Source organism: Hemiscyllium ocellatum, chromosome 31 (assembly GCF_020745735.1).
Source record: "Hemiscyllium ocellatum isolate sHemOce1 chromosome 31, sHemOce1.pat.X.cur, whole genome shotgun sequence".
NCBI lineage: Eukaryota > Metazoa > Chordata > Chondrichthyes > Orectolobiformes > Hemiscylliidae > Hemiscyllium > Hemiscyllium ocellatum.
In genome coordinates this window covers 54,461,223-54,484,543 of record NC_083431.1, presented here as the reverse complement: position 1 = coordinate 54,484,543, position 23,321 = coordinate 54,461,223, and the positions used below count along the sequence as shown (strand labels likewise).

The 23,321-nt window shown below is 43.0% G+C and overlaps 1 protein-coding gene across 6 annotated transcripts in view; it reads right to left on the bottom strand.

Annotated features, from left to right (window-relative positions):
* Positions 1 to 320: 320 nt before the first annotated feature.
* rcc1l (RCC1 like) overlaps positions 321 to 23,321 on the bottom strand; it is a 65,084-nt gene continuing 42,083 nt past the window's right edge. For 2 of the 6 annotated variants that reach the window (XM_060848062.1, XM_060848065.1), the window contains exons 10-11: positions 14,316 to 14,401; positions 13,177 to 13,762 (exon numbers count right to left, since the gene is read on the bottom strand). In XM_060848062.1, coding sequence (XP_060704045.1) covers positions 13,685 to 13,762; positions 14,316 to 14,401 — 164 coding nt within the window. In that variant the 3' untranslated portion in view covers positions 13,177 to 13,684. Of the gene's footprint in view, positions 593 to 6,253; positions 6,348 to 13,175; positions 13,763 to 14,315; positions 14,402 to 23,321 lie in introns of those variants that run through there. The other 4 variants (XR_009646370.1, XR_009646369.1, XM_060848064.1 and 1 more) reach the window with 4 other exon arrangements.

Below are 23,321 nucleotides of genomic sequence, written 5' to 3'. Positions count from 1 at the left end.
AGCATTGGTCTGAACCTGCTGGATGGCCTCCCATGTAGTGAAACTCTTCTTAATCTTTCTGGGCTGTTAACATACTCTGCATGTATACAAACAGGATCACTTCTTAGCATTGGGAATTATTTTAATGTCTCATTATTCTCAACATACTGACCATTAAATACTGAACTCAGTAACCACACATGGAGAACTCAACATAAAGTTAAAATACAAATAAAGTTGACATGATTTGTGGCTCATTTTCATTTCTAAGTTTATTCAATACAGGAAACATTGACACTGCAATTAACAGATTCAAACATACTTGGGAAAACATACGTAGGGATTCTCATGGTTAAAAGTTCTATTGCTACCAGTTTTAATACTGACACAGCACACTAACTTGATTGCACTTCAATTCTTCATCTCAGATTTTCCACAATGGGTGCTTTATCAAAAGTTACTACTCATTCCCAAAACATTATTGAAAGCTGCTTCAATAAACAGTTGCCATTATCCAGCAACTGAAGAACTTATGTTGCGATGGCACCTCACAAAACAGTAGGAGACCAGACTCAGGAATTTGGTGGAACAATCAAGGTCACTCGTTGAAAATCTGTGAAGGCGAATCAGAGAAACAAATTTAATTGAATAATGTCAATTCTTCACCTTTCCTTTTATTCTTCAGATATAGATTACTTTGACAAGCTTTATTGTCCACCACTGATTACCATGTGTGCCCTAAGAGTAAAATATGTAGTGTGGAATTGGACTGAAGTCACATCTAGGACAGACAGGGTTACATCAGAAATTGCCTCAATTTGGAAGGAGGAGTAAAGGAATTGAAGAGTTTAAAATGATAACAGGAGGTGTTTGGGTGGATGGAGAGAAACTAATCTCTGATGGGAGAACTCAGGACAAAGGGACCACAATATTAAATATGAGTTAGGTCATTTAGGAGTGAAATCTATTAGAATATTTCACACACAAGTTGTAATGGAAATCAGAAAGTCTCTCCCCAAAAGGTTTTGGATGTTGGGGATCACTGTACTGACGGGGATAGAAGGATTTTGCTGGGCAGGGACATTCCCTTAACCAATCAAACGAGTTGGATGAGCTGAATGGTCTTCTACTATTCTTATAATAAGCTGTATAAATATTCATTTGTTCTTAAGTCCAAATAAAGCTTATTCTGATGACGTCACTCCAACAAAGCTACAGAAAACAGATAAGACTTGATCTATCTGTACAACTGAATACAGAGGAACTTCGATTATCCAAATATCAATTATCCGAATTTTGGATTATCCGAAGGTTATCAAGGTTCCAATAGAAACATTACATCAAAGAAGTGTTTCAACACCGATCACACCTTTTGCTTACAGTGATTAAAAATGAACTCGGCTCACTGAAATGCTACTGGGAACAGTCCTGGACATCGATGGGAGTCCAGAAACCGTCTCCAAATGACTGACCTCCCTCCCTCTCCCCCCACACTTTCCCTGGAGTTCTACACAGGGTTGTACCCTAAATTCCCCTTCCTCAGATAATCTCTCCAACATTGTCCTGAACATGGCAAAGGTGGAACCTGTCAAAAAGTTGCAGTAAAATGGTGTGTGTGCACGCCTTGGGTGGGGGGGGCGTATTTTGAGACTCTCCCCCCTGAAAAGAAAACAGCAGTCTTACTGTTGGTGTCCATTCTGGCTTCCCCAGTGAGGCAGGGGCAGGGGTGGACTGTTCTCAGTAGCATTTCAGTGAGCCAAGTTCATTTTTAATCACTGTACTGACGGGGGTGGGGATGCAAAGTGGGTTGAGGGGTGGGGTCAATGGAGGGTGGGGTTGGGAGGGCGGAGACCGGGGCTCACACATGTTGTGCTGCTGCCTAGTCTCCTGAACGGGGTGCAGACTTAGCAAGTGCTCGCTGTGTCAACTCATTGAACTGATGGTGGTGGTGGGGTGGGGGGTGGACGAGTTGAATAATGCTGCAGGTGTGTGTCTGCTCAGAAACAAATCCTGAGACAGAGAGAGGAAAAAGGAAACTTCAGAAAATTCCGAGCCCCAGAAGAGAGGCATTGAACCAATTAACCGAATTATCAATTATCCAAACAAGAAAGTGTCTGCTCATCTCGTTCGGATAAATGAGGTTCCTCTGTACACACGTGTTGTTTTGACTCATTTTTGACAATTTTAAATAAAATCATGTGTTGGTCAGGAGTCAGTACAAAATTTGAGTTTTCCTTCCTGCTACCTGAAGTAACATCACTAAATACAACTTCTGAATGAGTAGCTGTTCTTTAACTCATGTGACTTCCATCCTCATTTGTGATTCCAATACATGAGCACCGTATTTGACTATGGAGTTCATTATGTCTGGGCCTAGATGCAAATGACCATTTAAGTCTCTGAACTTCTTTCTCTCTCTCCTGAGGCTAACTGTGAACCTTCATGACACCCGAGTTAAAATCCACAAATTGAGCTCAGCCTTGGAATCAAATGTCACCCCCTACTGCACTTTAGAATTAAACAGAGAAAAATCCACTTTGTTGGTAAGAAGGGGACAAACTGAAATGACTGCATCCAAACTCACCAGGAAAGGGAGCCCATTCTGACAAAAACATTACACTTCCACCCGCTAAAGCACTCTACTTTGGAATTCTCACCCAAAACAAAGTCTCTGCATCTTATTCCTCATAAAGAAGTCTCTTAGAACTTAACTAACCCAAGCCATCTTTCTTTAGCTCAGTATCCATTTTATGCCAATGCTGCTATAAAGCAATCTGAGTTTTAATTACATGGAAGTACCCTGACAATTAAGTTTGTTGGGGCACTGCAAATCACGCAGTGAACAGGGGACACACGAGTGTGGGGGGGAGGAGGGAAAGGTCACTCACCTAGGACGAGCTTTGAGCTCTCTTCCTTTTCAGCTCACTTTTGTAGAGTTTGTCCATGATTTTCCTCTCGTGCCCAGCTGGGCAGTGGTGATTCGTATTCCGAATGCTCTCTTTCTTGCTCCTGCTTTTCCCTCCATTGTGAAGCAGGCAATCTGCCAGATTGTAATACTCGTACTCATCATAATGTGCTTCCTCAAACGACTCCAGGCTCCTGCAAGACATTGTGCCTGGGACTAATGGTCCAGAGGGAGGCTGGAGCTGGAGCTGGGACCTCACGCAGTGTGCTGTGTTAAATTGGGCTGTGCTGCACTTGGCTGGGATAACTCACTCTGTATGCCTTCATTGGTTCACTGTGATGTCAGGCTAAGGATGGACTGGCTATTTTTTGAAACTGCTTTGAAAGTGTACAAGTTGTTAGAGAAACAGATTGGGTTTTTTTTTGAGTGGGAGCAGCGGCTGAGTATAAACGAACCTGGAAGACTACAGCTAAGGTAAGACAGTTTGTTTTAAAATTACTTACCTGTAGCGGGCAGTGGTGTTTTTTTTTCTCTCTCTTCACAGAAAGAGCGGGAGCAGCAGGGGAAGTGACGGCGAGCAGAGGGGCAGCCGGGAAGGAAAACAGTGAGTATATAAATCAGGAAGGCGGTTAAACCTGTAGTATCTCCCACCCACCCTCCTCCTCTAACCTCCTTAACTACACTGGTTTTTTTTAAGGTAAGGATTTTCTATTTCTTTACTAGTGACTGGTTAAAAATTTACTTTGTTTTTGTGTGTGGGTATATATATTATTCCTTTTTAGGGAAAGACTATAGCAGAGAGGTATCAGAAAGTATTCTAACTCAAACTTGTACAAAGTAACTAAGTAATTAATTAACTAAGCAGAGATGGCTGGGCAGGTGATGTGCTGTAGCTGTATGATGTGGGAACTGGCTGATCCCATTGTGAATGGCAGTGACCACATCTGCAGCAAGTGTTGGTTGCTGGAAGAACTCCGGATCAGAGTTGATGATCTGGAATCTGAGCTTCAAACACTGCGGCACATCCGGGAGGGGGAGAGTTACCTGGACGCTTTGTTTCAGGAGGCAGTCACACCTGGGAGATTAAGTAATTCACATTCAGCTAGTGATCAGGCACATCAGAGTGTGACTGTAAGTGAGGCAGGTAGGGGGAACCTGAGTTCAGGAGTGGAGGAGCCTCAGCCCTTGACCTTGTCCAACAGGTACGAGATTCTTCCTCCCTGTTCAGATGAGGAAAAGGGCTCTGGACAGGATGAGCCAACTGACCAAGGCACCATGGTGCAAAAGGCCATTCAAGAGGGGGGAGCAAATAGACAAATAGTGGTTATAGGGGATTCTATAATTAGGGGGACAGATAGTATCCTATGCAAGCTGGATCGGGAGTCTCGCATGGTGTGTTGCCTGCCCGATGCCAGGGTGCGGGACATCTCCGACTGGCTTGAAAGGATATTAGAGCGGGAGGGGGAGGATCCAGTTGTTGTGGTCCACGTTGGTACTAACAACATAGGCAAGACTAGGGTGGAGGACCTGTTTGGGGATTACGAAGCACTAGGCAGGAAATTGAAGCACAGGTCCTCAAGGGTCATAATCTCCGGATTACTGCCCGAGCCACGTGCCAATTGGCATAGGGACAAGAAAATTAGGCAAGTAAACATATGGCTAAGGGATTGGTGTGAGAAAGAGGGATTCCACTTCATGGGGCATTGGCATCAGTTTTGGAACTGGGGGGGGATCTGTACCGTTGGGACGGTCTCCACCTGAACCGATCAGGTACCAATGTTCTAGCAAAGAGGATAAATAGGGTGGTCAGTAGGACTTTAAACTTCCGAGTTGGGGGGAAAGGGAAAGTGAAAGCGACAGGGAGTGTGGCATTAAATGGAAAGATAAGCAGCAGGATAGCATGTGTCCAGGCGGATTTAAAATTGAGGCAGACTGGGAATGCAGAAAAAAGCAAGGATAACTTAGGACATCTTATGACTTCCAATATCTCTAATGATAAGAAAGTTAGCATTAAGGCACTTTACCTGAATGCTCGTAGCATTCATAACAAAGCAGATGAACTAATGGCACAGATCATAGTGAATGATTATGATGTGGTAGGCATCACAGAGACTTGGTTACAGAGGGGTCAGGACTGGCAGTTAAACCTCCAAGGATTTTCAACTTATCGAAAAGACAGGGAAGTCGGCAGAGGGGGTAGGGTTGCCTTGTTAGTTAAGAACAAAATTAAATCTATGGCACTGAATGACATAGGGTTGGATGATGTGGAATCTGTGTGGGTGAAATTGAGGAACCACAAAGGCAAAAAAAACCATAATTGGAGTTGTGTACAGACCTCCTAACAGTGGTCAGGACCAGGGACGCAACATGTACCGGGAAATAGAGAAGGCATGTCAGAAAGGCAAGGTCACATTGATCATGGGAGACTTCAATATGCAGGTGGACTGGGTAAATAATGTTGCCAGTGGATCAAAGAAAGGGAATTCATGGAATGCTTACAGGATGGCTTTTTGGAACAGCTTGTCATGGAGCCCACAAGGGAGCAGGCTATTCTGGACCTAGTGCTTTGCAATGAACCAGAGTCTATAAAAGAGCTTAAAGTAAGGGAACCCTTAGGAAGTAGTGATCATAATATGGTAGAGTTCAGTCTGGAGTCTGAAGTCTGAAAGAGAGAAGCAAAATCGGATGTAATGGTGTGATAGTTAAATAAAGGTAATTATGAGGGCATGAGAGAGGAACTGACAAAAATAGACTGGAAGCAGAGCCTAGCGGGGAAGACAGTAGAGCAAAAATGGCAGGAGTTTGTGGGTATAATTGAGGACACTGTACAGAGGTTCATCCCCAAGAAAAGAAAGATTATCCGGGGAGGGATTAGACAGCCAAGGCTGACAAAGGAAGTCCGGAGATGTATTAAAGAAAAAGAGAGATCCTATAAAGTGGCCAAGAACAGTGGGAAATCAGGAGATTGGGAAGGCTACAAAAACAAACAGAGGATAACAAAGAGAGTAATAAGAAAGGAGACGATCAAATATGAAGGTAGGCTAGCCAGTAATATTAGAAATGATAGTAAAAGTTTCTTGCAATACATAAGAAACAAATGACAGGCAAAAGTAGACATTGGGTCACTTCAAACTGATGCAGGAAGCCTAGTGATGGGAGATAAGGAAATAGCAGGAGAACTTAACAAGTACTTTGCTTCAGTTTTCACAGTGGAAGACATGAGTAATATCCCAACAGTTAAAGGGAGTCAGGGGGCTGAGTTGAGTATGGTTGCCACTACAAAAGGGATAGTGCTAGAAAAGCTAAAAGGTCTTAAAATTGATAAATCACCTGGCCCCAATGGGATACATCCTAGAGTTCTGAGAGAGGTGGCTGAGGAAATAGCGGCGGCATCGGTCGAGATCTTTCAAGAGTCACTGGAGTCAGGCAAAGTCCCGGATGTTTGGAGGAATGCTGTTGTAACCTTGTTCAAGAAAGGATCAAGACAAAAGATGGAAAATTATAGGCCAATTAACCTAACCTCGGTTGTTGGCAAAATTCTACAATCCATCATTAAGGATGAGGTTTCTAAATTCTTAGAAGAACAGAGTCTGATTAGAACAAGTCAACATGGATTTGAGGTCATGCCTGACAAACCTGTTGGAATTCTTTGAAGAGGTGACAAGTAGGTTAGACCAGGGAAATCCAGTGGATGTGGTCTATCTAGACTTCCAAAAGGCATTTGATAAGGTGCCACACGGTGGCTCACCTCGGTGTTCGAGGTGAGCTGCTGGGATGGATTGAGGATTGGCTGTCTGACAGAAGGCAGAGAGTTGGGATAAAAGGTTATTTTTCGGAATGGCAGCCAGTGACGAGTGGTGTCCCGCAGGGTTCAGTGTTGGGGCCACAGCTGTTCGCATTATATATTAATGATTTGGATGAAGGGACTGGGGGCATTCTAGCGAAGTTTGCAGATGATACGAAGTTAGGTGGACAGGCAGGTAGTACTGAGGAAGTGGGGAGGCTGCAGAAGGATCTAGACAGTTTGGGAGAGTGGTCCAGGAAATGGCTGATGGAATTCAACGTGAGCAAATGCGAGGTCTTGCACTTTGGCAAAAAGAATAAAAGTATAGACTACTTTCTAAATGGTGAGAAAATTCGTAAAGCCAAAGGACAAAGGGATCTGGGAGTGCTAGTTGAGGATTCTCTAAAGGTAAACATGCAGGTTGAGTCCGTGATTAAGAAAGCAAATGCAATGTTGTCACTTATCTCAAAGGGTTGGAATATAAAAGCAGCAATGTGCTACTGAGACTTTATAAAGCTCTGATTAGGCCCCATTTGGAGTACTGTGTCCAGTTTTGGTCCCCAGACCTCAGGAAGGACATACTGGCACTGGAACGTGTCCAGCGGAGATTCCCACGGATGATCCCTGGAATGGTAGGTCTAACATATGAGGAATGGCTGAGGATCCTGGGATTGTATTCATTGGAGTTTAGAAGATTAAGGGGAGACTTAATAGAGATGTACAAGATAATACATGGCTTGGAAAGGGTGGACGCTAGGAAATTGTTTCCATTAGGCGAGGAGACTAAGACCCGTGGACACAGCCTTAGAATTAGAGGGGGTAAATTCAGAACAGAAATGCGGAGACATTTCTTCAGCCAGAGAGTGGTGGATCTGTGGAATTCATTGCCACAGGATGCAGTGGAGGCCGGGACGCTAAATATCTTCAAGGCAGAGATTGATAGATTCTTGTTGTCTCGAGGAATTAAGGGCTACGGGGAGAACGCTGGTAAGTGGAGTTGAAATGCCCATCAGCCATGATTGAATGGCGGAGTGGACTCGATGGGCCGAATGGCCGTACTTCCATTCCTATGTCTTATGGTTTTATGGGTTTTCAGAGGAGTTGTTGGTGTTACTTCACTCTTACATAAACTGTGACCCAATCTGACCCAAATAAGCAGAAATAATTTCGGATTCTCTTGACATAACCCTCTCTTTCTCTTGCAGATATCCTGTCCCTCTATACGTCTATCTTTCAGCATATGTCCTTCTTCTGCCTGTACTCATCTTCAACCATCTCTAACTCAATTCACTTCATTTCCTACCCTCATCAATATTAATCTAACAAGACCTCTACTTTCTCACCTCCCTCAGTTTTACTATAAGCTTTACTATTTTAGTGTGGCTATATATTCATCGTCTGGAGGGTTGCCAAGCTGATTCACCAACTAGGATCCTGGTATTAAAGCAGTTAAATTATGATGGCAGTTATATAAACTTTGTTTTTATCCTGGATGATATCAGGAAACATTTCCTTCACACAAAAGGGGAGTGAAAATCTGGAACCTTCTTTCCCCCCCCCAAACACCTGATATTAGTATCTCAATGAGAAGATCAGAGTTACGGGGGAAGGCAGAACCAGCTAGATCTAATTGAACCTTCCAATAGGGTTCTGAATGATACATTCATGGTTCGATGTTAATGTTTGCCTACAATGAGATCTAAACTCTGCTAGGACTTCACTGCCTAAACTGGGAACCGGATGGCAGCTGTTTAGTTGCCTTCTTGCCAGCATTAGTGGAGAAGACTTGTTTGAATAGGAGGACCATGTGTGGGTTGCTGTCTCCCTCCCAGCTCTAACTGGCACGCCTCAGGGTTAACCACAACCTAGTAACTTAGCCATGTGGTGAACTCAATCTTTACTGAAAACTTGGACAACCTTGAACAGTTCGAGGATGGGCCAGAGAAGATGCAGCTACTTCCTTCATAAATGGGGAGGTGCTGCATCGTGGTAATGTCATTGGACTAGTAATCCAGAACTCCAGGCTAATGTTCAGCAGACCAGCTATTGCTGGTTCTAATCCCACCACAGCAGATGATGTCACTTGAATTCAGTAAGAAATGGAATGTTGTAAAAATCCCTCTGGTTCATTAATGTCCTTTAGAGAAGGAGATTTGCCATCTTTACCTACGTGACTCCAGGCCACAGAAATATAGTTGACTCTTAACTATCCTTTGGGATCAGCAATAAATGTCTGTAATGTGCACATCAATTAAAAAATGGAAATGAGTAAATGAGACTGTGGTTATCCAAATCAGATCATCACCCACAGAGATCCTGTGGAGACACCCATTCCTGGCTGAATGGGTTGTGAACTATACATGCTTCCCCAGGCTTACAAATAATGATGATGCCTCTGGGACCTGTCCTGAGATGAGCTTTCCACACATATGTGCACCAAACTACTTTCACCATTTCCAAAGTTATGTTGTGCTCCTTCCATTTTAAAAACTAAATCATAACCTCTCAGTTCCCCCAAATCCATTCAATCTGCAAGTTTACCTTTCGCACCAGAACGGAATACATTCTTTAACTTAGCTGAGGCTGCCCCGGGATCTTTCAGCCTGTCTCATTCTGTGTTAAAAAATGAGATCTGCAGATGCTGGAGATCACAGCTGCAAATGTGTTGCTGGTCAAAGCACAGCAGGTTAGGCAGCATCTCAGGGACAGGGAATTCCTTCGAGTAAAAAATGAGATCTGCAGATGCTGTCTCATTCTGTGTACTTCAGTTCTGACCTTCTCTAGTTCTACACCTTTACAACACCTTCAAGATCACCTGACATTTCGGAAACCTTCACCACAAAATACATCTCTTAATCTTTCCACATCCCACTTTCTCACTCATACCCACACCCACACTTCCTGCTGCTCTTCACCCATACATTGTCCAAGACCCCAAATGTACTTCGTGGCACATGATTGCTGTGCCCTTTCTCTTTTGTTTCCTCGATTTGAGCCTCAGAGGCTCTGTCTTTACCTTGGGAAAGAACACATGCAAAAATAAACAGGCAGTTTCCTGAACAGCTCAATCCTCAGAGCGCTCAAAATCTCAATTGTTTTTATGTGCCACATCCATTACCCACTCTCACCTTTCCTGTTTCATAGAATCAAAGAATCCTTACAGTGTGGAAGCAGATATTGATATATTGAGTTCACATTGCCCTCTGAACAGTATCCCATCCAGATCCACCCCATCCCTATAACCCTGCATTTCCCATGGCCAATCCACCTAACCTGCACATCTTTGAATCATGTGAGTAAACCTGAATATCCTGAGGAAATGCATGTAGGCAAGGGGAAAATGTGCAAACTCCACACAGACAACCGCCCAAAGCCAGAACTGAACCTGGGCCCTAGGTGCTGTGAGGCAGTAGTGCTAACCTTGTGCTGCCTACCTTTCTTTAATGATTCTCTCCATTAAAGAATTGAAATGCCATCCAACAGTAGTTTAATGATACTTCTCCTGAGGGAGTTTGTCTTTTTCTCTTCCCTTTCAATCTTTTACTGTTCACTTCTGAAGGGGGGTCAAGTGTTGAAACACTAATTCTCAAACCCTTTCTAATTTTGTAAGGAGGGGAAAGAGCTGATGTTTCAAGTCTAACTGACCCTTTGTCAAAGCTCTTTGACAAAGGATCAGTTAGATTCGAAACATCAGCTCTTTTCTCTCCTTACAGATGCTGCCAGACCTGCTGAGATTTTCCAGCATTTTCTCTTTTGGTTTCAGATTCCATCATCCGCAATAATTTGCTTTTACCCTTTTAAAATTTTGTTTAATTTTCAGAATCAACAGGATTTTATGCACAAAAGTAAATCTGATGTGGAATTAAGGAAAAAGACAAGATTAAAGAACAAAAAAGTGTACAGACGACAAGAAAACCTCAGACCAAAAGTTATAAACTCAAGAAAAGGATGTAAATGATTGAGAATTTTATAGAGACACTATGACAACATATGATCGATGAAATTTGAATACAAATAGCAGATGGGAGAAGTTGAAAGTAATGATAACTCCTGGGCAGATATGCGTGTTTTTTTATTCATTCATTTCGGTGGGGTCACTGGTCAGCATTTGTTACCCATCCTTAATTGCCACGATAACAGTTGTTGTGTGAGCAGTCAATCACATTGCAGTGAGCCTGGAGTCACATATGGGATGGCGGTTTCCTTTCCTAAAGGATACTAGTGAATCAGATGGGCTCTTACACCAATTGACTGTGGTTTCACAGTCATCATCAGACTCTTAATGTTTACTGAATCCAAATTCCACCATCTTCCGTGGCAGGATTCAAACCCCAGTACCAGAATTACCCCCCCAATGAACCTCTAAAAGTCAAGCGATAATATCACTAGGCCATCATCTCCCCATATTGTGGAATGTGTCCTGTTCTTTCTATTCTGTAAATAAAACAGGTCTACATTTTGCAACATATTATAATTATTTGCATGCTTAAATTGTGCAGCCTTTTAATTACCTCGTTTCATTTTATCTCAAAGATTGCCTGCAAATATGTAATGAATGATTACTTGTTTTATTTTGATCATGATTTGACAGATGCCAAAAAGAGGATTATTCAATAAATCAATTATTGTCTATTTTCATTGACTTATTAGAACCAGCAGCTGGTTAAACCAGTTGATATTGAGTACCTAATGGCCCTGCATTCTTGTTAGATGCGAACAGCTGCAAGAGGAGTAACCAGCAGTTTGCAAAACTGTCAGCAATACCTAAAAATGGATTGGATGACTGCCAATAACTGTTAGAGGCAGAATATAGCTATCCATCAAACTACCATAAAGAAAGAAAATAAATATTAATTTAGTTCATTTTGACAACATGAAAAGCACCAAATCTCTTGACAGTGGAACAGAAAGTTCTTCTACATAAATATTGGGAAAATGGAAGGCATTCTTTTCTGTCCTGCCAGAAACTCAGTTCCCCTGCTACCAACTCCATTCCTCACCCTAATAACTTGTCTGGAGTGTTTGAAAGCTTAGTGCTTTCTTTGACCCCAAGAGGATATTCTTACTACACATCCACCCACATCATTGGCAAGTTTGCCCATGCAGCAGTTTGGTATCTTCCACAATACACTGATCCGACCAGGGAACACCATAACTTTAAACTCAGTGTTACCAAATTTAATTGCAAGTGCAAATGTTTTTTTGCACAGGAAGCAGCATTTCTCCCACCACTCACTGCCCAGACATAAACTCACAGTGATTCTAGAGGGCTGAGCAGGGCTCCTCCATGGACTTGACTGAATGATTACTGTTGGTTTGTAAAATATATTCAGCTTTTCAACTGTGCTAGAATCACAGGACACAAATCATGTATAGACACCAGTTTATTGCTCTTGACCTAATCTCTTGGGGTGGTATGGTGGCTCAGTGGTTAGCATTGCTGCCTCACAGTGCCAGAGACCTGGGTTTGATTCTGGTCTCGGGCGACTGTTTGCGTGGAGTTTGCGTATTGTCTGCATGGGTTTCCTCCAGGTGCTCCTGTTTCCTCCCACAGTTCAAAAATGTGCAGGTTAGGTGAACTGGCCATGCTAAATTGCCCATAGTCTTTAAGGATGTGCAAGTTAGGTGCATTAGACAGGGGTAAATATAGGGTAGGAGGAATGGGTCTGGGTTGGTTACTCTTCAGAGGATTGGTGTGGACTTGCTGGGCCGAAGGGCCTGTTTCCACACTGTAGGGATTCTTCTATCTGATTTTTCCAGCATTGTAGCCTGATGATATTTTCTGGCACAGTTTAAATATTCAATGACAATTGCCAAAAATTTTCATCAACTCCTCACTCAAACCAATTCCTCACAGGTAGTCTTTGCAGACAGATGTCAGTCATGCAAACAGCAATCACAATGGCACTGCTTTCGAGGTGGGAACAGCAGTCAGGGATCCATCAGATCATCCATGAGTTGGGTTCTGTAGATTGGACAATCTTTTCTTAATTTCCTTTCATACAGGAAATGAACCTTGCATTTCACAAATCCTGGATTTCCCTTTTCACATACAAATCTGGAATTCTGTGAATCTAGAATTTCACGAATCTAGATTCCTCTTTTACATGTGAATCCAAAGTTTCCTGCCTCACGAAGGAAACTCAGCTTTCACTGAAGTTTGTTTTTATTAACCCCAGTATTATTGTGTACTGTTACTGCCCCCCAAACACCACCACTATTGTGACATCACAGCAACATGTGACATTGACTATGCTGTATCCTACAGACAAGAACATACACAGAGAATTCAAGGAGCTATCAGTGCTGGTCGTGTGGAAATAAAACTGGAAATAGTTTTACATATAAAGACACAAAGAGACAATGAGCAAAACTCCTGAGATAATAGGAGATAGGGAAAGGTGCTGACGGTTAAAAAATGTCCTACAGACAGCAAAATTCATAAAGATCTTCAGCACCAAAATATTTATTCCACAAATAAAATGAAGCAAGTTTCTCAGTAAGGTGAGAAAACTATCCCAGATTTTGATCATGTGAAATAATGGATCTGTGACAATCTTTATATTAATAGTCATAACTGTCAGTATAACACTCGGAATAAAATCACAGCACACTGTTAGATTTAGTTAGAATGGCACCTTCCATCCAGTTTTAAAGGTGCAGAGGAGGAAAATCAGAGATCAAACAAGTTACAGAAAGAAAGCTAGAAAGAGAAGTTAGCGAGAGGAGAAGTAACAAAATAGATTGATGAATGGGTGGAGAGCAGAACATATTTGAAAAGTTTACTTCAAAATACACAAATACAAACTGCTCCATTCAGTGAACATAAGACCAATAAGAGGACTCCTTAACTTGTACAAGATAGATCCATACTGTGATAACAGTAAAGAAACTTTTATGCACATACATTTCTTCTGCGGATAGTGGAGGGAAATCTAAGATCCTGGGCAGCTGATTTTGGTCCAGAATTAGAGAAGATCCATGTTGTAATCTTGTCGTGTTCAGCGACTATCAGTTCAAATGAATGATTTTGTAAGTGCCACCATGTGGTCCACCCCACAAGCTACGTCCATGACATTGCCTGGTACTGTCACCTAAACAAACAATAAATACAGTTAGTTACTCAGCGTTAGGAAGAAAAGGTCTTTGACAACTGCAGCAGATCTATTAGAAGAGGAGCTTTGCTCCAAGAGAGATCTTAAGCAATGAACTTAATTAGGTCAGCTACCATTCATAACAAGCCCGTGAAGTAGAAGAATAAGTGACCCAAAGTTTGACAAAACAGAGGATTTTTAAAAAATATAGTTTGAGGTGATATTAGATGGCAAAGTAAAACTGAAACAAAAAGGACTGTATCTTTAGGGACATAGAACATAGAACAATACAGCACAGAACAGGCCCTTCGGCCCACGATGTTGTGCCGAACATCTATCCTAGATTAAGCACCCATCCATGTACCTATCCAATTGCCGCTTAAAATGGCGACCTTTATTGGGATTACAATAGCTAACATTTTGGACAATGTTGTACTGAAAAACTCTCCCCAGCTATTCTCCTTCAATTCAGTTTTTTCCTGCAAAATTGGATTCCATAGGATTGGTAAAGAAATTGAAACTCCAAGAATAACAAAATAAGTGAAGGACCTACCCGCCAGGGAAAGTACTGATCGTCCATACTCCCAATGCCAAGGCAACCTCGGAGATTCTTGCCCCACACAAAAAGCTCACCACGATCTGGAACATGAAGGCATTATGGATTGGAGGGTAAAGCAAATAAATAAAAGTTTTATTAACCAGCATTTATGGGACCAGGATTGTGCTGCTGACCAAATATTTTGATTGATCAAGAGGTCAAAATGATCAATGTGAAAACACACACTAAGAAATCAAAACGTAATGCATGACTGTTATACATTATATATAGCATAAGTCACTTAAATAATAATGCAATTTTGCCTTAAATAAAATCTACTGACAGACAGCCTTCTCACTTGCACTCTCAACTCACTACCTGGATATTGTGGAGATTGTAATAATACAGTAAACGTTCAGTATTTCAGGTACATAACTTTTGCCAGATTATCAAGAATGCCAGTTCATAAGGTATTGGCAAAAACAAAATTTATAGCATCATAGAGAAGTACAGCTTGGAAACAGACCCTTCGGTCCAACCTGTCCATGCCGACCAGATATCCCAACCCAATCTAGTCCCACTTGCCAGCACCCGGTCCATATCCCTCCAAACCCTTCCTATTCATATACCCATCCAGATGCCTTTTAAATGTTGCAATTGTACCAGCCTCCACCACTTCCTCTGGTAGCTCATTGCATACACGTACGCTGTGTGAAAAAATTGCCCCTTACATTCCTTTTATATCTTTCCCCTCTCACCTTAAACCTATGCCCTCTAGTACTGGATTCTCTCACCTCAGGGAAAAGACCTTGTCTATTTATCCTATCCATGCCCCTCATGATTTTACAAATCTCTATAAGGTCACCCCTCAGCCTCCGACACTCCGGGGAAAACAGCCCCAGCCACCGTAAGTAAATAACCCCAGTTTCTCTTCCTTGTAATTTATTCCATTGTGAGATATGGACATCACTGGCTGGACCAGTATTGCTCTGGAGAAGGCAGTGGTGAGTTGCCTGCTTGAATTGCTGCAGTCCACATGATATAGATGCACCACAATGCTATTGGGAAAGAAGCTCCAGGATTGAATAGTGATGCAGTATCATGTAGCAGTACCACTGTGCTAAATGTGACAGACTTCAAACAGATCTAGCAACTAAAGACTGGGGCATTCATGACGTGCTGTGAGACATCAGCAGCAGCAGAATCATACTCCAACACAATCTGTGAACTCATATTGCCATCAAGCCAGTATTACGACATGGGGTAAACCTCTCTGCTAATTTAAACCCAACACAGAGGAGCTCACCTCGTGCTGTAATCTGTTAAATTTTGACAAAGAACTGTCCCAGAGGTCACTGTTTAAAAATTATCAATTTTATTTCTTAACAACGATTTGCCACTCCTTTCTCTTAAACCTACTTTTATCTCCCCACTCTACAATACTGGTCCGGTAAATACCCTGGTTAAGATTTACAAAAAAGAATTCAAATTTCAGAACCAGCCATCGAATCTTCTCTCTGTATCTTCCTCTGTAGATTTTCCAGTCATCTTTTCTTCAGTATTCTGCTTTACAGATCTTTCATATGTACAGGAACTCTTCAGATAGCTAATCGGCTAGCAGGGAATATTTGGCAGTTCTCCCCTAACTGGTCAAAATGTCCGGTTTTATACCCTAAAACATTGGATCACTTCATTAATTTTATGTCATCAAAACACTAAATTCAAATTCAATTGTATTTCTGTATCTGGGGCATAATTTAAACTGACTGGCCAAAATGGAAATTGTTTTAGTATCATGGCAACACAGCACCAGCTATTTGTTTCACCCACTGTTGGCCAGAAATTTCAGCTCCCTTAAAGGTACAGTACATGTCTACAACTTCATAACACCAGGGAATCAACCCTGCCCCAATGGACAGTGCAAAGGACAAGTCAGGAGCAGTACTAGGCATACGTAAAAGTGAGGTATTGATCTGGTGATGGTATGACATAGGACTACTGAAAGTAGCATTTAATAGTCAGAGTTAAGTGACCTCACAATCACTGGATCAGCTATAAGCTCTGCAGTTCTGCCACATCCAGTCCTCATGGCAGTGGATAATTAAACAGTTGACAGGAAGTGGAGGCTTCACAAATACATAGACAGGAAAGGTTTAGAAGGATATGGGGAGAGTGCAGGGAAATTGGGTTAGTATGGATGGGCATTTTGGTCGGCATGGAGCAGTTTGGGCCAAAGGGCCTGTCTCCATGCTATATTACTCTATGAAGAGGGGAGCTGAGGGCATCAACACAAAAGATGAGGACAAAAGATATTTGCATCCTTCAACCAGAAGTGCTGAATGAATGATCCATCTCAGCCTCCTCTCAAGGTCCCCAATATCACATGGCATCAGTCAATTCAAGTGACTTCACATGACATCAAGAAACAGCTGAAGACATTCAATACTGAAAAGGCTCTAGGCCCTGACAACACTCCAGCAACAGTACTGAAAATGTAAGCTTCCAGAATTTGCCGCTACCCTAGTCAAGCTATTCCAGTGCAGATACAACAATGGCAACTACCTGACCAGTGTGAAATGGTGCACAGACTACAGGACAAATTCAAGCCAAAGAGTACTCCATCACACTGGTAAATGCTAGACAGGCTTTGAGGAAGTGGAAGGTGAGTTCCTCGCTGTAGGTTTCCAAGCTTCTGACCTTCACTTGCAGCTGTACTATTTGTATAACTGGTTGAGTTCAGTTTCTTGTCAATATTAAATCTTGGAATGTTGAAAGTAATGGTACCTGAGGAGTCATGAATGATGTTGAACATTGCACAATCATTGCCCAATCCTAACACGGACCTTATGATGGAAAGATCATTGATGAAGCAGTTGAAGATGGTTTTGGGCCTAGGATACTATCCTGAGGGACTCCTACAGAGATTTATTTGACATGGAGATGGAAGTATGCCTCCAAACAGTGAAGCGTTTTGCTCTTGATTTCTATTGACTTCAGGTTTGATGGGAATCATAGAATCATACAGTATAGAAGAAACTCTTTGGTCTACAGAGTCTATACCACCAAAAATACATTACCTCCTACACTAACCTCACTTTGCCACTCCAGGCTCATAACCTTAAATGTTAATGCAAGTGCACACCCAAGTATGTTTAAAGATTGAGAGGTTCTCAACATTTTCTCAACAGCTACTCTGTCAAGCCCCCTCAGAATCTTGTCTGTTTCAGTAAGATCACTCCTCATTCTAACTTCGGAAGAATAAAAGCGGAATCTGTTTAGCCATTCTTCATAAGTCAACCACTTCACCTCTGGAATTGGCCCAGTGAATTTCTTTTGAGCCGCTCGAATGCTAAAATATTCTCTCTTAAATATGGGGAACAAAACTGTACACAGTACTTCAGGTGTGGACTCATTAACACTCTGGGAGAAAGTGAGGACTGCAGATGTTGGAGATCAGAGTTGAAAATGTGTTGCTGGAAAAGCACAGCAGGTCAGGCAGCATCCAAGGAGCAGGAGAATCGACGTTTCAGGCAGAAGGGCTCATGCCCAAAACGTCGATTCTCCTGCCCCTTGGATACTGCCTGACCTGCTGCGCTTTTCCAGCAACACATTTTCAGCAACACATTTTCAGCTCATTAACACTGTACAGTTGTAACAAGACTTGCAAGTTTTTAAACTGCAAACCCCCCCAAGGGGTTCCATTTGACCTCTTAATTACTTGCTGCATCTGTATGCTAACTTTGTACAGAAGAACACCAAACCAATCAGCAATGCACTTTTCTGGAATCTCCATCTGTTTGAATAATAGTCTGCCTTTTGATTCTTCTTACTAAAATGCACAACCTCCCACTTTCCTATATTAAATTCCATTAAATGCCCACTCTCTCCGCCTATTCCACTTCTCTTGCAGATCCCTCACATCCTCCTCACAACATGATCTCCCAACAATCAGCAAGTTTGGATACATTACATTCTGTCCCACCTCCAAGTTATTAATATACATAGTGAATAACTTAGACCCTAGATCTGCTCCTTGTGACACTCCACTAGTCAAAATCAGACTACATTTTGGTAAATCTCCTCTCGCCCTCTCCAGTGCTATCGCACTTCCCCTAAAATTGGATTCCAGTACGATGCACAATATTCTAGCTGTGGCCGAACCAACGCTCCAGCATAACTTCCCTGCTCTTAAACTTCACACCTCGATTATTAAAAGCAAGGATACCTATACCTTCTTAACCACTTTATCCATCTGCACCAGAAGGGACCAGTGTACATATACACCAAGGTCTCTCTGATCCTTGGTGCTTCCAGGGTCCTACTGTACATCAAGTATTCCATTGCCTTGTTTGATCTGCCCAAGTGCATCATACCACATTTAGCCAAATTTAGGGGTTTACTATAGCCCCCCCCAATAGCAGCAGGGAGATTGAAGAAAGCATAGTTTGACAGATTTTGGAAAAGTGTGAATGTAGTAGGGTTGTTGTAATGGGTGACCTTAACTTTCCCAATATTGATTGGAACCTCGTTCGAGCAGATGATTTGGAAGGAGCTGTTTTTGTAAGGTGTGCTCAGGAGGGTTTCCTAACTCAGTACGTTGGCAGGCCGACAAGTGGAGAGGCCATTTTGAATTTGGTGCTCGGCAATGAGCTGGGGCAGGTGTCAGATCTTGCGCTGATTTTGGTGATAGTGACCACAACTACCTCACAGTCTACATAGCCATGGAGAAGGAGAGAAGCAGGCACAATTGGAGGATATTTAATTGGGGAAAAAGGAAACTATTTTCCTATCAGACGTGAGTTGAGAAGCATGGACTGGGAGCAATTGTTCCATGGAAACGGCACTATAGACATGTGGAGACTGTTTAAGGAACAGTTGTTGCAATTGATGCATAAATGTGTTCCTCTGAAACAGGCAAGAAGGGGTAAGATAAAGGAACCTTGGATGATGAGTGGTGGAGCTTCTCGTCAAAAGAAAGAAGGCAGCTTATGTAAGGTGGAGGAAGCAAGGGCCTTGGTCAGCTCTACAGGATTACAGGCAGGCGAGGAAGGAGCTCAAAAATGGTCTGAGGAGGGCCAGGAGGGGTAACGAGAAAGGTTTGGCAGGAAGGATTAGGGAGAATCCAAAGGCATTTTACACGTATGTGAGGAATAAGAGAATGGTCAAAGGAAGAGTAGGGCCGATCAGAGATAGCATAGGGAGCTTGTGTATAGAGTCTGAGGAGGTAGGGGAAGCCCTAAATGAGATTTTTGCTTTTGTCTTTACTAAAGAAAAGGATCTTGTAGGGAATGAAACCTTTGAAGAGCAGGTGTGCATGCTGGAACAGATAGAGGCTGAGGAAGCTGATGTGCTGGAAATTTTGACAAACATTAAGATTGACAAGTCGCCAGGCCCAGACCAGATTTGTCCTCAGCTGCTTTGGGAAGCGAGAAATACGATTGCTTCGCCGCTTGCGAAGATCGTTGAATCCTCGCTCTCCATCGGAGTCGTACCTGAGGACTGGAGGGAGGCAAATATAATTCCTCTCTTCAAGAAACAGGGAAATCCCCAGCAATTACAGACCAGTCAGTCTCACGTCTGTCGTCTGCAAGGTGTTAGAAAGGATTCTGAGGAATAGGATTTATGACCATCTGGAAGAGCATGGCTTGATTAAATGCAGTCAACACGGCTTTGTGAGAGCCAGGTCATGCCTCACAAATCTTATTGAGTTCTTTGAGGATGTTACTAGAAAAGTTGATGAGGGTCGAGTTGTGGATGTGGTGTATCTGGACTTCAGCAAGGCATTTGATATGGTTCCCCATGGTAGGGGAAGGTCAGGAGGAATGGGATACAGGGAAATTTAGCTATCTGGCTACAGAATTGCTGATTGACAGAGGATAGCGATTGGTAGTGGAGGGAAAGTATTCTGCCTGGAAGTCTGTGGTGAGTGGTGTTCCACAGGGCTCTGTTCTTGGACCTCTACTCTTTGTAATTTTTATTAAAGACTTGGATGAGGAGATTGAAGGATGGGTTAGCAAGTCTGCAGACTTCAACAAAGGTTGAAGGTGTCGTTGACAGTATGAAGGACTTTTGTAGGCTGCAGCGTGACATTGACAGGATACAGAGATGGGTTGAGGGGTGGCAGATGGATTTCAACTTAGATAAATGCGAAGTAATGCATTTTGGAAGATCGAACTTGAAATTTGAGTAAAGGATTAAAGACAGGATTCTTGGCAGTGTGGAGGAACAGCGGGATCTTGGTGTGCAGGTACATAGATCCCTTAAAATTGCCACCCAAGTGGACAGGGTTGTTAAGAAGGGTTGTAAATGGAGACAGGTCGCCTACTTGCGGAACGTTTCAGAGAACACCTCTGGGACACCTGCACCAACCAACCCAACAGCCCCGTGGTTGAACACTTTAACTCCCCCTCCCACTCCACCAAGGACATGCAGGTCCTTGGCCTCCTCCATCGCCAGACCATGGCAACACGACACCTGGAGGAAGAGCGCCTCATCTTCCGCCTAGGAACCCTCCAACCACAAGGGATGAATGCAGATTTCTCCAGCTTCCTCATTTCCCCTCTCCCCGCACCTTATCTCAGTCCCAACCCTCGGACTCAACACCGCCTTCTTGACCTGCAATCTTTTTCCCGACCTCTCCGCCCCCACCCCCTCTCCAGCATATCACCCTCACCTTAACCTCCTTCCACCTATCGCATTCCCAATGCCCCTCCCACAAGTCCCACCTCCCTACCTTTTATCTCAGCCCACTTGGCACACCTTCCTCATTCCTGAAGAAGGGCTTATGCTTGAAACGTCGATTCTCCTGCTCCTTGGATGCTGCCTGACCTGCTGCGTTTTTCCAGCAACACATTTTTCAGCTATCCTCTCTATTTACCACCTTAATTTTTGTATCATCTGTAAGCTTACTGATCAATTCTCCTACACTCAAGTCTAAATCATTTATATGAACCTAGAACTGCATGGACCCCAACAGTAGCCCTTGTTGGATCCCACTGGACATGTTTAATCGAATCATAGAATCCTTACAGTGTGGAAGTGGGCCATTTGACCCATTGAGTCCACACCGCTCAACCAAATGGCATCCCACCCAGACCCACCCCTCTACCCTATCCCTGTAAACTCGTGTTTTCCTTGGCTAATCCACCTGGCCTGCACAAGGGAGTCCCTTGTGAAAGGGAAGAAGGTGGCATATGTAAAGATGAGGCGTGAAGGTTCAGTAGGGGCGATTGAGAGTTATAAGGTAGCCAGGAAGGAGCTAAAGAGGGAGCTAAGAGAAGCGAGAAGGGGACATGAAAAGTCTTTAGCTGGTAGGATTAGGGAAAACCCAAAGGCTTTCTATAGGTATGTCAAGAATAAAAGGATGACTAGGGTAGGTATCGGTCCAGTCAAAGATAGTAGTGGGAAGTTGTGTGTGGAGGCGGAGGAGATTGGAGAGACATTAAATCAGTACTTTTCATCAGTATTCACTCAGGAACAGGACACTGTTGCTGATGTGAATATGGAATCACAAATAATTAGAATGGATGCCCTGGAAACATGCAGGGAAGAGGTTTTGGGAATATTGGAAAGGATGAATATAGATAAGTCTCCTGGGCCTGATGGCATTTACCCCAGGATCCTATGGGAAGCTAGGGAGGAGATAGCAGAGCCATTGGCCTGGATTTTTATGTCATCATTGTCAACGGGAATAGTACCAGAGGACTGGAGGATAGCGAATGTGGTCCCATTGTTCAAGAAAGGGAGTAGGGATAGCCCTAGTAACTATAGGCCAGTGAGTCTGACTTCAGTGGTGGGCAAAGTCTTAGAGAGAATGGTAAGGGATAAGATTTATGAACATCTGGGTAGGAATAACGTGATCAGGGATAGCCAGCATGGTTTTGTGAAGGGCAGGTCGTGCCTCACAAACCTTATTGAGTTCTTTGAGAAGGTGACTAAGGAAGTGGATGAGGGTAAAGCAGTAGATGTTGTGTATATGGATTTTAGTAAGGCGTTCGATAAGGTTCCCCATGGTAGGTTAATGCTAAAACTTCGGAGGTATGGCATTGAGGATACATTAGAGGTTTGGATTAGGAATTGGCTGGCTGGAAGGAGACAGAGGGTAGTAGTTGATGGATTATGTTCATCTTGGAGCGCAGTTACTAGCGGTGTACCACAAGGATCTGTTTTGGGACCATTGCTTTTTGTTATCTTTATAAATGATCTAGAGGAAGGACTTGAAAGCTGGGTAAGCAAGTTTGCGGATGACACAAAAGTCGGTGGAGTTGTGGATAGTGAGGAAGGAAGTGGTAGGTTACAGCGGGATATAGATAAGTTGCAGAGCTGGGCGGAAATGTGGCAAATGGAATTCAATGTAGCTAAGTGCGAAGTCGTTCACTTTGGTAGGAATAACAAGATGATGGATTACTGGGCTAATGGTAGGCTACTTGGTAGTGTGGATGAGCAGAGGGATCTTGGTGTCTATGTACACAGATCTCTGAAAGTTGCCACCCAGGTAAATAGTGCTGTGAGGAAGGCATATGGTGTACTGGGCTTTATTGGCAGAGGAATTGAGTTCCGGAGTCCTGAGGTCATGTTGCAGTTGTATAAGACTCTGGTGAGGCCTCATCTGGAGTATTGTGTGCAGTTTTGGTCGCCATACTATAGGAAGGATGTGGAAGCTTTAGAACGAGTGCAGAGGAGGTTTACCAGGATGTTGCCTGGAATGGTAGGAAAATCTTATGAGGAAAGGCTGAGGCACTTGGGGCTGTTCTCATTGGAGAAGAGAAGGTTTAGGGGAGATCTGATAGAAGTGTATAAGATGATTAGGGGTTTAGATAGGGTAGATACTAAGAACCTTTTACCGCTAATGGAGTCAGGTGTTACTAGGGGACATAGCTTTAAATTAAGGGGTGGTAGGTATAGGACAGATGTTAGGGGTAGATTCTTCACACAGCAGGTTGTGAGTTCATGGAATGCCCTGCCCGTATCAGTGGTGAACTCTCCTTCTTTATGGTCATTTAAGCCGGCATTGGATAGGCA